Genomic DNA, 12,477 nt, shown 5'->3' with positions numbered 1-12,477 from the left:
AACAGATCAGGTTTCCTCCTAAGATGTGGAGGTTTGAATTAGATACTGAGGGGGAAAATGAGCCTAGTGTAATTATTCAAATAGCATCTTTGAAGGAACATTAATTACTGCTCTCTACCCTCCTCTGCTACCTTCTGCCTTCAGGTTCTCAATAGCTGTCATTCCTCCATTAAGTATTTTTTATTATTCCACTAGAAACCTTATTAATTAAATATTTATTCTAATCAACAGAATTAAATAATGTGCTTCCTATACACCAGAGGCAAAATGGATTTACTGTTACCTAGGCCTGTGTCTTTTGGACTTCTGATGTAGAATTATTTCTCTTCCCCTTTCTTGCTACTATCAACCTCCCACTGAGCTTAGGGCCCCCGGCTACCCTCTGCCTTTCATGTGGCCCCAGAATATTTAGCCTCCATATGTGATCAGCCAGGACAGCAAGGGAGGAGACTTGGCAAGGTGATGGATATGGGGAGTGGAGACACCACTCACTTTTACTGTCCAAGGGTACTGTGGATGAATGCCAATTAGCTTGTCCAGTTAACATGCCAACACAGAGACCCAGCCTTCTGGAACATAGGAACCCCAAAGCAGATCTTAAGAACTGACTGCACAAGGTGAAGACTTGTATGAAGAAGGCAATGAATGGCAAGCAGCCATACCTATGCTTAGGAAAGAGGTAGAGGAAATAGATCTAAATATCATAAAGACAATTGGCTTAAAATTCAACTACTATAGTAAAAACCAGCTATCTATGGAAGCTGCCATGTATCTGACCCTGGGGATCAAATGGAGAGTCCTTGGAAAACTTAGGTACATCCTAACCTGGAGGCTGAAGTTAAGTGGAGGACACCCTGAATGACGCCCAGCCCAAACACACACACACACACACACACACACACACACATACACACAAACACACAGACACACACGCAGACACACACCCCCTACTACCAGGAAAGATATTGCATCTGGCCTTCTAATTTACAAAATGGCCCATTTGGGATAGAGACTTGATATAACTGGAAATAGGTCATCCTGTTTTTAATTTCATTAAAGATTGCCCTCTTTTCTTCCTTCCAGTTGTCCTCAGTAACAATGCAAAGTCAGTTGCAGGTGAGTGATAATATGTGCCTACATTTTAGAATCCAAAGTACCTTGTTTCTTTACTCACAGCTTGAGGTACCATCTGTCCTGACAGCTAAAAGTTGACATGTTGTGCATTATTATAGCTGATCCTAATGCTTCAAGATTTCCTTTCTACAGTTGTATCAGAATTTTTTTTAACTCTTTGGAAAGCTGACTTTAACACCTCCATGCCAATATCATTGACTGAAGAATAATAAAAAATGTAACTACATTAATGAATAAATTCAACTGAGTGGCAACAGATAGAGTAATCTGGGAATACCAGAAAATTAATCTATAGAAATGTGATCTAGTGCCCTCAGAATGCTTTGTGATCAAACCTATTGCCTCCTATCCACAATCACATGTTGAAGTTTTATTTTCCCTCGGAATCTTGACCTGTTGCCCACCTGTGTGTCATGGTCCGGCCATTCTCTTTTTCAACTCCCTTCCCCTCTAGGGACTGCGTTCAGGGTCTGACTTCTCCGCCCTCCTTCCTGCTCCCTCTGGTGTCAGCAGTAAAGAATTGATAATCTTCTGGTCTAAATGCTGTGATTTGGGGTGGAAACAATGCTCTCAACCTTAGAATTGCAGACACAGACATTTTCCTCTCCTATCAAGTTATTCTGTTTGACGTAGTTGTCATTTCCACCAACTTGCCAGAGATTTGAAAAAGTGAGCCAGTAAAAATACCAGCAGCGATGACATGAGGAAGCAGTGCTGGAATGGGAATTTTCTTGCCCCAAGGATTTTGTGATGTTATTGTTGCTTTGCTTTTACCCACAACAAACTGTTCAATTGGCAAGTTCCCACTAGTAAGGAATTTATATGTCAACCTTCTTAGACTTTTTATTTCTGTATATATTCCAAGCATCCACAATGGTGCTCAATTTCTTTTCCTGCATTTGGGTGTTAAAATAGGTCACTAAATATTTACTCCCTGGGTGATGACTTATGTTGCTGAGCATTAGACTACCACATGGGGAGGCAGGGACTGTTTGATGGCAAGTGAGAACAGCCATCAGACTGTCACGTCATTCAGCCCATATCCCTCTTTTCTGCTACTGGGATATGCTATATAGTTCATTCAAAACAAATAATAATAATGCGTCCTACGATGTACCAGGCACAGTTTTAGGTGCTGGAACAACTGCAATGAGCAATCAGATAAAAACATCCTGTGAATCTTATATCCCAGTGGGGCAGGGCGGAGGGAGACACATTATGCAAAATGAATGCATCACCTACTGATTACAAAGTGCTGCAGGAGAACAGGTCACAAGTGCTAGGGGAGTGGGGGCACATTTCAATTTAAAATGGAATGGTCCAGGCAAGGGGTTAAAGTCTCAGTGCTGTCGAGCTTTTCACCTACTACTGTGAATGAAGCTACTGTGGCATGAAGTTCGATCCCCAGTCAGGGACCTAACCTACATGGCGCAGCAGACTTCTCCTGTCTTGCCCGCATGCTGCTCCCCTCAGCAGTGTATTATAGTATAGCTGCCTGTTCTGCTCCCAACTCTGTCTCTGGCGAATCCTCTCACCTCTGACCTATACTCCAGTTCTTGTATGCATAAATAAATATAAAAAATAAACCTTAGGGCCTCCCCGGTGGCACAGCGGTTGAGCGCTGTGTTGTGAAGCTGCCCACAGCCTCTGCAGTGCTGGTTCGATCCCCAGCTGCTGGGCGAGAGTTCCACATGGCAGCCAGACCTCTCCTGCTGTGCCCGCTGCTCCCCTCAGCAGTGTTCTTCGGTCCTTCTGCCTTTTCTGCTCTCCCCTCTGGCTCTGGTGAATTCGCTCACCCTCCCGCGCTTCTGACTGTACCCAGTGCTTGCATAAATAAATAAATCTTTTAAAATATATAAAATAAAATAAACCCTTTAAAAAAAAAACTGGAATGGTCAGAATGAGAAGGTGATGGTGAGCAAAGAGCTGGGGTGGCAGAGAGCCCCCACCAGCAGTATTGTTCTTGGTTCTCCAGCAACATGGAACCTCAGTCTCCCCACATGTAAGCACCTATAGCTGGTTCATGTCAATGTCATACCCATGTTGGTGTGATGTAGATTTAAAGAGCTTAAAGCTCTTTTCATGACGCTTCTTCGGCAGCTCCCGTTAGCCTAGTGCCAGCATGTCTGGGCACATGAGTCTCTCCAGACATGCATGTCACTAATCTCCAACAGAAGAGGCATTCTCCAGCCTCAGCCACGTTAGTGCCCTGCACATGTTACTGCTGGGTATGTGAGTAAGAAAGATCTTTGACACTTCAGGAGCCAAGATTGGGAAAGGAGACCAGTCAAGACTCTAGGGAAGTATTTACTGTGCTTCTAATCAAGCCCAGAAACAGGGCATCTCTGGTGGCACAAGGGATTAAGACACAACCTATGAAGCTGTCCACCACCACTGCAGCATGAGTTTGATCCCCGGCCAGGGAGCTACCCACATGGCACAGCAGACCTCTCCTGACTCACCCACTGCTCCTCTCAGCAGTGTATTTCAGTACATCCACCTGTCCTGTTCCCCACTCTGTCTCTGGTGAATCCTCTCACCCCCTGCACCTCTGGCTTACACCCCAGTTCTTGAATGCATAAATAAATAAATCTTTAAGAAAAAAAAAGACTAGAAACAGTGGTAGGGCCCAAACACTTTGATTAAAAACTCGTGTATCTTGTGTATTTTCCTCTCGGCATCATCATAGGGATGGAAGGGTTCCCGCAGCACCCATTAGTACATTTGGCGCCTCCATTTTTCTGAGCATATTGTCCCTTTAGGACAAGTCAAATTCTCTTCCTATTGTATGGATCCAGTTATGCAGGAAATGACTGTTATCTTGGCAAAGTCTCGGTTTGGGGACCTTTGGGAGTTGGAGGCCTTTGGGGTTCATTGTGGGAGAGCTGAAAATTGAGCTGTCTTCAACTGGTCACTGGTGAAAGATCTGTACTATTGTCATAATTTTAAATTAGTGTTAATGAGTGAGCTTAATTTCCCATAAAAATTAACAATACTAACATAGACTTGCTCTTACCCGCTACAATAATGATCACAAGATTGTTAAAGTATTTTTATTTCAGCTTTGTAGAATTAAAATGTCTGCTGAGGAAATTTCATTTAGTCAATATATGTCATTTGATTAAACCAATATTTCTTTTCCTTGCCACACTCCAAAATTAAGGTTCAAAAGAGTTAAATCCAATATGATGTTTTCTCTGCTGTTTTTAATACCCCGCTTGATGATTATTTCAAAGAACAATTTAAACAGCTTCAAAAGCTATTCAAAATAACATTTTTTAACTGTTTTCAATGGAAAGTTTAATATAATAAAAAATAAATGAAACACTTGGCAAATCCTCACTCGGGGTCATGCCATCTTCTGCAGCATCACGTTTTCTACTGCTGAAGTAAGCACCCTAGCATTTTTCTAAGACACAGACCAGTGAAGTGTTAAATATAAGATTAGGTTTTACTGACTTTCTCAATAAGCTTAGGTTTCAAGCTTTCTGATTCCCTGATTTTATTCGATGACCTTGGGCAAATCATTTAAATCCTCAGCTTTGATTTCCTTATCTTTTTTTTTTTTTTTGAGTGGTGTGGGGAGTTTGTTTAAATGTACAGACATTCTTACATCGTAGAAAGGATTGCATATTTACTGTCTTATATGACTCTATTTGTTTTTATTGAGATAACATTGGTTTATAACACATATGTGGTTTCCTTATCTTAAAGGTAGACAAATCCATTCCTTACCTATTCTGAAGTCATAAGGATGTATCAATAGCTGAAGAAAAACAGGGAATGTACCAACATTTTGAGGTCCTGAGACATGAGGTACTTTTATCTCGTCACTGGAAATCATCCTCTACTCTAGTTCTTTAGGAAGGGGCTATGAAAGTCTAGGAGGTAATGCTGACTAATTGGATATATCACACCTACATTGTGTAGCTCAGCAGAGAATTCTGTTTGAACATGACCTTCTGGTGTAGCAGGTGCCTTCACAAAGTTCTATCTATGGTCACGCTCTTTAATGAACTTGTTAGAAGGTAAAGTGTGGGGAAATGGGTATCTTGTGTTTGTAAACACACTCAAATATGTGAAAACTATAGGAATTTAATAAAAGTTGATATAATCTTTGAACAGCTTGGTGATTTGGTGGGGAGAAAGAAGAACAACCACATCTGTTTGGAAGAAAGTTTCTTTTAGAGTGGGTGGAAATGTTCATTTTGTAAATATCTTCTATTTCCCAGCTTCAAACACAGGTCCAGGCTACATGAAAATGTTATAGATAAATGAAGCTTCCCTTTACAGCCTTCTTAAGACACAAGGTCAAGGGAGGCATGGTGGTTTCCAGAGTGAAAAGACTCTGAGTTTCAGAGACAACCACAGCTGAGTGTGGCCTGCAGCACAGTTCTTGCCTGAGCCTTAGTTTTTAATAGAAGGAGACCAAGGTATCCTGCCTCAGGCCATGTTGAAAATTAACTGTGGTTTTTGTTTGTTTGTTTTTTGGAAAGAACATTTTTACTAGAAATTAGAGAACTGTGGGCCTCTTAACTATTGACAGAATTAGGTAATGAATTTTAGCTCAGCTGCAGTTTATCCCTTTGCTGTATAAGTCAGGAATTCTTTAAGGTGAATGAAACTGCTTTATGTTGTAACTTTCCTCCCTTGTTCTCTCATACACCCTCTACTCTCTTCTCTGATCTTCTAACTCTCCTTTTCTGGTATGCTCCCTCGTATTTTGAAAACTTTTCTGAGCTAATTCACTTCAGCAGATGCTTCAAATAACCACATCTAAATACCATTAGATATTTCTTAAAATAATTGGCACTACCTGAAACCTTTGTCCCTCCTCCATGACAAATACATTTTAGTATGAAATCTGCAAGCCTTTAGTTTTAAAGAAAATGCTCTGAACCACATACAAAGTTTTTAATTAAAGTCTAATTATTTCATGTCTGCATATAACAGTACAGTCACGTGTGGCCTAACAGCAGGATATGTGCTGAGAAATGCATTGTTAGGTGATTTTGTTGTGGGACCATCAGGGAGTGTAATCACAGGAGCCTAGATAGTATCACCTACTGTGCATCCAATACAGATGGTGTAGCTGACAGGGACCATCTCCAACCTCAGGTCCGCGGTTGACCTAACCATCGTGAAGCAGAATAGAAACCATCATCGCAATAATATTCATACTTTCCTCACATTCCTAATTCTTAACTGACGTCTGTGAATTAAACTAACAAAAGATAATCAAGAGAAAATGTCTGTGATGTTTTTCTTTTTCTAAAATAAAATATACCTTACATTTTCTTGAATTTTACTGACTTACTATTTTAAATTTTACATGCATGGGTAAAGGGATAACCAAAAAGTGGTGAAAACTGAAGAGGTGGGTAGACCAGGAGCTTATATACTATTTTAACAAGGGGGGACACATTGTGGAGCACAGACTAGACAAAGGAAGGGGGAGTCTGGATCCCTAGGGGCAGTGAGCTATGAGCAAGTGACCAAGAAATCTCTGGTAGGAAGGGTGATTTCCTAGGGTATACGCGGACTCCCCGAGGTGTCATCTCTAGTGATTAAGTCTTCCCTTCCTGGCATGAGTAAGCAGGGCACCTTTACAAATGAGAATTTCCTTTACAAATGGGAAATGTGTGCCCTACTTTTCGACAGATGGGAGAGGGCAGAAAACTCCTCCCACGTGTACTGTTTCTCAATTGCTTCCCACTCAAAATAATCTGAAGTCAAAGTGGCATATTTAGGGGTAGCCCTAAATATGATCCCCTTTAAGTACAATAGTTGCGAAAGAGATCTATTTTAATAAGACTTTTATTTGATATAAATTATAATGAGACTATATTTAATTAGACTAAATAGCCAAGTATAGTCACAACTGACGGCCTGAACAGCCACATTATGTGAATATTTATGCTCTGGCTGCCACTGCTTTGAACTCTGCAAGCCTCTCTTTGTTTAACACACCTTCTGATTTGTTTTGTTTGCATGGTGAACACGTGACTGTTCCGTTGATTTACAAAACAAACGAGCAGCTGACTGTGCTTCCTCTAGAGGGTGGGGAGGGTTGGGGATGTTCCTTTTGAGGTCTGGAGCCTCTCAGCGCCTATTGTGAATGAGTTGAAGGTTGAGCTGCTCCTCAGTTTATTAAATGTGGTTCTGTCTTGCTGTTTCTGTCCAACAGCAGCGGCGTGCAGGGTCAAGGAAAGTCGGCCCCCCATGTCAGTGGTCTAGGATGGCCAGTGAAGCCACCAACATCCCAAGTCCTGTGGTGCGTCAGATCGACAAGCAGTTTCTGATTTGCAGTATATGCCTGGAGCGGTACAAGAACCCCAAGGTTCTCCCCTGCCTGCACACTTTCTGCGAGAGGTGAGCTTTCTTCTGCTTCAAGATGACACTGATCCCCTCCCACCTTCGAAAGGGTTCTTTCCAGTTACCTATGGGAAACAGGAAATCTTTTGTGTATCTGATAGACATCTAGAAGCATAGTCAGGAGTTGTCAATAAATCACTTTATTTCAAATCATTCTAAGTGGGAGAAAGCCATTCAGTAGCTACTGATTCAGTTCCTTAGGGGATGAAACATTAAATACTTAAAGATTTCCCAAAAAGTTTATATTTGTTCTTTGTGAGACAATTTTTGTTAGCCACATCACCCTCACAGAGGATCTTTGGTGAGTACCATTAGTGGTTACAAGAAAGGAAAGGTAGGGAAGGTGGGAAATTAGGGTTAAAGGGGTCACTTATATGGTGACAGAATTGGGCTTTTAGAGGTGAACTTAATGTAGTAAATACAGATGTTGATTTATAATGATGCACACCTGACTTATATAATGTTATAATGCAGTGTTACTTCAATCAAATAATTTTGAAAATCTACTATCTCCTCCCATATGAAAGGTAAAATACCTGTGTATCTGGGGAGTTAGTTAAAAGGACAGAATTTTCTTATAATACTTCAAAAAACACACACTAATGACACATTTGAACATCATGATGTTTCAGATGAAGGAAAACAATATATTTGAAATAATTATAAATTACCTGAATATGCAATTTGCTATATGTGATAACATTCCTTATTGAACCTTCTTAAATAGTTTTTTCCACTGAGTTAATCAGATATCTAAATATACATTTACCTCCTTGTTCAATTTACATGTAAGTAATTAAGCAGAAAAAGACTGTGGCCCAATTTAAGTATTTGCCTAGTAGGGGTATATTTTAAAAATATATAAATGTAGTAATTATGTTTCATAGTTTTTCATTAAATACATTTTCTATTATTTTACACATTGTTACAATGCTTCACTTCCTGTTATAGAACAGGAAATTGGTTTTTCTAATTGCTTCAACTCCATGCTATTTACATTTTACCATCCAATTTAACTTGCATTTGTTATTTAATTCAGTGTTCTTAAAATTGATTTACTTTGGAAGGTCTCAGTTGCAACAGAATAACTACATCTTGGTGGTGACAGCTGGAAGCAGAAGGTGAATTTGTTACTGATGGTGATGATTCTTTGTTGGGTTCTGCTTTATTTTATTTTGTGGGTTTGGGGTGTGTGTGTGTTTGTGTGTGTGTGTGTGTGATTTTTGCTTGTTTTAGTAGTTGTCCTTAGGACATCAATATTTCTTCACTGTAAAGTTTGCTGTAAGTACTTTATAATAAGTAATTTATAACCGGTATTCCAAAATGTCTCAATGGGTATAGCTAAAACATGAATCGCGCTAACTGTCCATGTGTCCAGGGCTCACACAATAAGGGCATTATTTGATTTGCAGCAGTTGACACCGCCTGGTGCTCTTTATATTCAGTGTGGAGGCCACTCAGTCTGAGCTGTGTGCAACTGCCCCATTCCCCACTGTTCAGTGCCCAGCCTGTTAGTTTGGCTCACATTCTCTCGCTCCAGCAGGTGAGAAGCAACACTTCTGGGTTGCCCTGGGTCTTCCCCCTGCCTGCTGTCCCCCCGCCCCTCCCCAGTCTCACCTAAACCACTTCAATCTTCCATCCAATAACTAGTGGCAGAGACTTTTCAGCTCCTGCCACACAAGGCTCTGTGGAATGTTACATGTTAAAATAGTTTCAGTATCATATGCTGAATTGAAATTATTGTCTTCTGAAGGTGCTGGGGACTTTCCATAGAATGGGATGATTTTTGTTTATGTTATGTTTATGATTTTTGTTTATGTTATTTCGTGACTGGGCTCACTGTCAGGAAACTCGGTCCTGGGACCTCTGACCACCAGCCCCTGCTAGGCACACACCAGCTTATTGGCAAACATCTTCTCACGGTCACTCTCAGTGTCCGTGGCATCACTGAGGCTTGGAAGGGGAGTAAAACCAGACAGCTTAGGGTCAGTGGAAGAGTCAGTCTTTAACCTGATCACTAGGGCTCATGAGACATTAACCAGTGTCAAGTGTCTCACCCCAGAAGGACAGAAGCAACCACATAATAGAGGAATTGGCTTGAATCAGGGAAATCTTTGCTTCAGAAGTGGTGATGAAATAGAAGCCCCAAGTATAAATGAAATTGAATTTAGCAAAGGGGCATGAGCAGGAAGAAATCATTTCAGGTATGTAGAGTGTGAGGGAACAGGACACTTGGAAGAACCTAAATAAGCCCTGCATGACTGCTGTACAGTAAATGACGGAATGAGACAGAAAGAAGAAAGTGCCAGATCAGGATGGTGCATAATCCATGTTCCACATATGAGTTCTGCCCTCTGTTGTCAGTACAGTGGAAGTCGTGAGAAGATGTTCATCTTAGAAATAGAAGTTTTAAGTTTTGAGGTCACTCTGGTTGCAATATGAGAAGGGCTAAAGGAGTACCAGTGGATGACAATATACCAGGTATAAAACTGTTGCAGAAACCTAAGGAAAGTGTGTGTGCGGTTCAGATGAAGAGAACTGGGGATATCAGACAGGCTATAGGACTTGACAGGCTTTGGTGACGGGTTGAATATGGAAAATGAAGGACGCAGGGAGTTACCATCTTCAGAACAACTCCTAGTTTCTAGTTTGTGTAAGATGACTGGGTGGAGATGCTATTCCCTGAGCTAGGAAGAGGACTCAGTTTGGAGGAAGATCATGGGTTTGGCCTTGGACATGTTGAGCTTCAGGACTACAAGACATCTGAGAGGAGATGTCAAGAAAGCAGTTGGTGTACAGACCTTAAGTCTCAGAGGGGACGCTGGGGGTGAATTTCGACATGTGAGGGCAGTATGTCCAGCACATTCACTGATGTCATCTCTCAGGGAGACGTGAGGGCTTTTACAATGGAGTCTCTTTTCTATGGGCCACAAGAAAAGGTAGAAGGAGAACCAGGTGAGTGTGATGTCACAACCAAGGGAAGAGAAATTTTCCCCAAAAGGCGATAATTGGAGGCAGCGGTCCAGACTGGAAATGCTGCTGAGAAGTGTCGGAAGGTAGGAGTCGAAAGTGTCTGTTGGGTTTAGATGTCAGTAGTGGCCTTAGCGAAAGCTGTTTGATTTCTGGGTTTGATTCTGTGACAGAGGGGGAGGCCCATGAACTTCTTGCAGTCAGTTTCCTCATGTGCAGAATAAGGGGGACTTGGCAAAAATAGGAGATTTGCAAATTCTCTTTGGCTGAGCTACTGGGGAACAGTGTAGCCTGCAGATCTCTAAAACTTATTTTCTGGTGCCAAATGGCCTGGGTCTGAACCCCCGCTCCCCCTCTGACCAGCTTCCTATAACAGGTGAGGAACTTTGCCTATATTTCCCCATATGCCTAAAGCCGATCACAATAGCACCCACTTCATAGGGTCATTAGAAGTCCTGTGAATTCAGTGCGCACGTTAGTAATTGACAATACATCACACTAACTAAATCATATCAGTTGATGCCAGGAGAGGAGCAGCAAAAAGAGTTCACGTTGGTGTGACTCTGGTGCCCCATCCCTGCTTCCAACAAAACATTGCTAACTGGGGGATAAGAAAGAAGCCTTTCTTGCCCAAACTTCTAAAAAGAAAATTCCACTTTGATGTATTTTTAACATCTGAGATGTGCTTGTGGTTTGGTATGTAAAAAGTTGAATGTTTGCCAAAACTCAGGGTGAAAAGTGTGATACACTCTCCCAATGGGAAATGTCCATGAATCTGGGAGCAGCACACCAGATGTTCTAGGCCAATGCTTCTTAATCTCAGCCTGTGTGCAAACTGCCCAGGATGTGTGCATTCAGCAGGAGCACCACCTACCAGCTGGCGTTTCTCCTGGGCTCTGGAACTGGGGCTGCTCTTTCCTGGAGCACTTTCCACAGGTGTGACCAGGATGCAAAGCCCCACCAGCATTGAGACATTGTCCTTGCCTTGTCACAGCCATCTGCTGATCCGTTGGAGGGTCAGGAGGAGTACCCATTACCTCTTGGTTTCCAAATCTCATTTTCCTCAAAAGCAGACTCTGAAGGGAGTCCTGCAAGAAGGTCACTAAGAACATGCTGGGACCATCCAGAAGCAGGGGTTCTGTTCCCTGAACCCCCCTGTTAGCCCCAGCTGACAGCCCTCCCTCTCTGTTCTTACCCCAGGTGCCTGCAGAACTACATTCCCGCCCACAGTTTAACCCTGTCCTGCCCAGTGTGCCGCCAGACCTCCATCCTGCCCGAGAAGGGGGTGGCCGCACTCCAGAACAACTTCTTCATCACGAACCTGATGGACGTGCTGCAGCGAACTCCTGGCAGCAACGTCGAGGAGTCCTCCATCCTGGAGACAGTCACCGCGGTGGCTGCCGGGAAGCCTCTCTCTTGCCCAAACCACGATGGGAATGTAAGTGAGCGCAGACCAGATAGTGCCTGGCCGGCTGCTTTGATTTGAGTAGGCCCTGGTTCTACATGAAAAGTTACTGCACTAAGGCAGCACTCTGAAAAATGAGGGATTAAAAATGATGTATGTTAGCCCTCTCCAACTATTTTACCTGCTTACTTTCTCAGACCAAATTTATTTAAATAATAGCATCAATCTTCATTGTGTCTGCTTAGCACATTTTGTTGGTTTTCCCCGGAGAGCAAAGCAATCGCTGTTGCAAGCTGGGCATTCTTTGACCCACATAAGCATCTGTGTAGTAAATTATAGATAAAGATTTAATAATAGATAAGTTCTGTAAATTGAGAAGGATCATTAAAATGTTAATTAACTAGAGTTCTTTATTTTTCTTGGGAAGGAAATTTTTCTCATGCTCCAGGAGGCTCTAGTTTTTTCCTTAATAGAATTAGAAGCTATTGAGAATAGATTATAGATTATGAATTCCAAACAGTTTCTCCTACTGACAACATAACATCTGTTATAGGCTTAGGAGGACCTGTGTGTTCCACCAATAACTGATTCAC

General features: G+C 41.9%; 1 protein-coding gene across 5 annotated transcripts in view; it reads left to right on the top strand.

The window, feature by feature from the left end:
• Positions 1–7,324: 7,324 nt before the first annotated feature.
• Positions 7,325–12,477, top strand: part of TRIM2 (tripartite motif containing 2) — a gene marked incomplete at its 3' end in the record, with an annotated part of 35,761 nt that continues 30,608 nt past the window's right edge. For 2 of the 5 annotated variants that reach the window (XM_084245842.1, XM_084245841.1), the window contains exons 1-2: positions 7,355–7,506; positions 11,680–11,917. In XM_084245842.1, the coding sequence (XP_084101968.1) occupies positions 7,373–7,506; positions 11,680–11,917 (372 nt within the window). In that variant the 5' untranslated portion in view covers positions 7,355–7,372. Of the gene's footprint in view, positions 7,507–11,679; positions 11,940–12,477 lie in introns of all 5 variants that reach the window. The other 3 variants (XM_084245840.1, XM_084245839.1, XM_084245838.1) reach the window with 3 other exon arrangements.

The sequence above is a fragment of the Talpa europaea genome (genome assembly GCF_964194135.1).
Source record: "Talpa europaea genome assembly, chromosome: 10".
NCBI classification, from domain to species: domain Eukaryota; kingdom Metazoa; phylum Chordata; class Mammalia; order Eulipotyphla; family Talpidae; genus Talpa; species Talpa europaea.
This window is presented reverse-complemented; position numbering and strand designations above follow the sequence as displayed.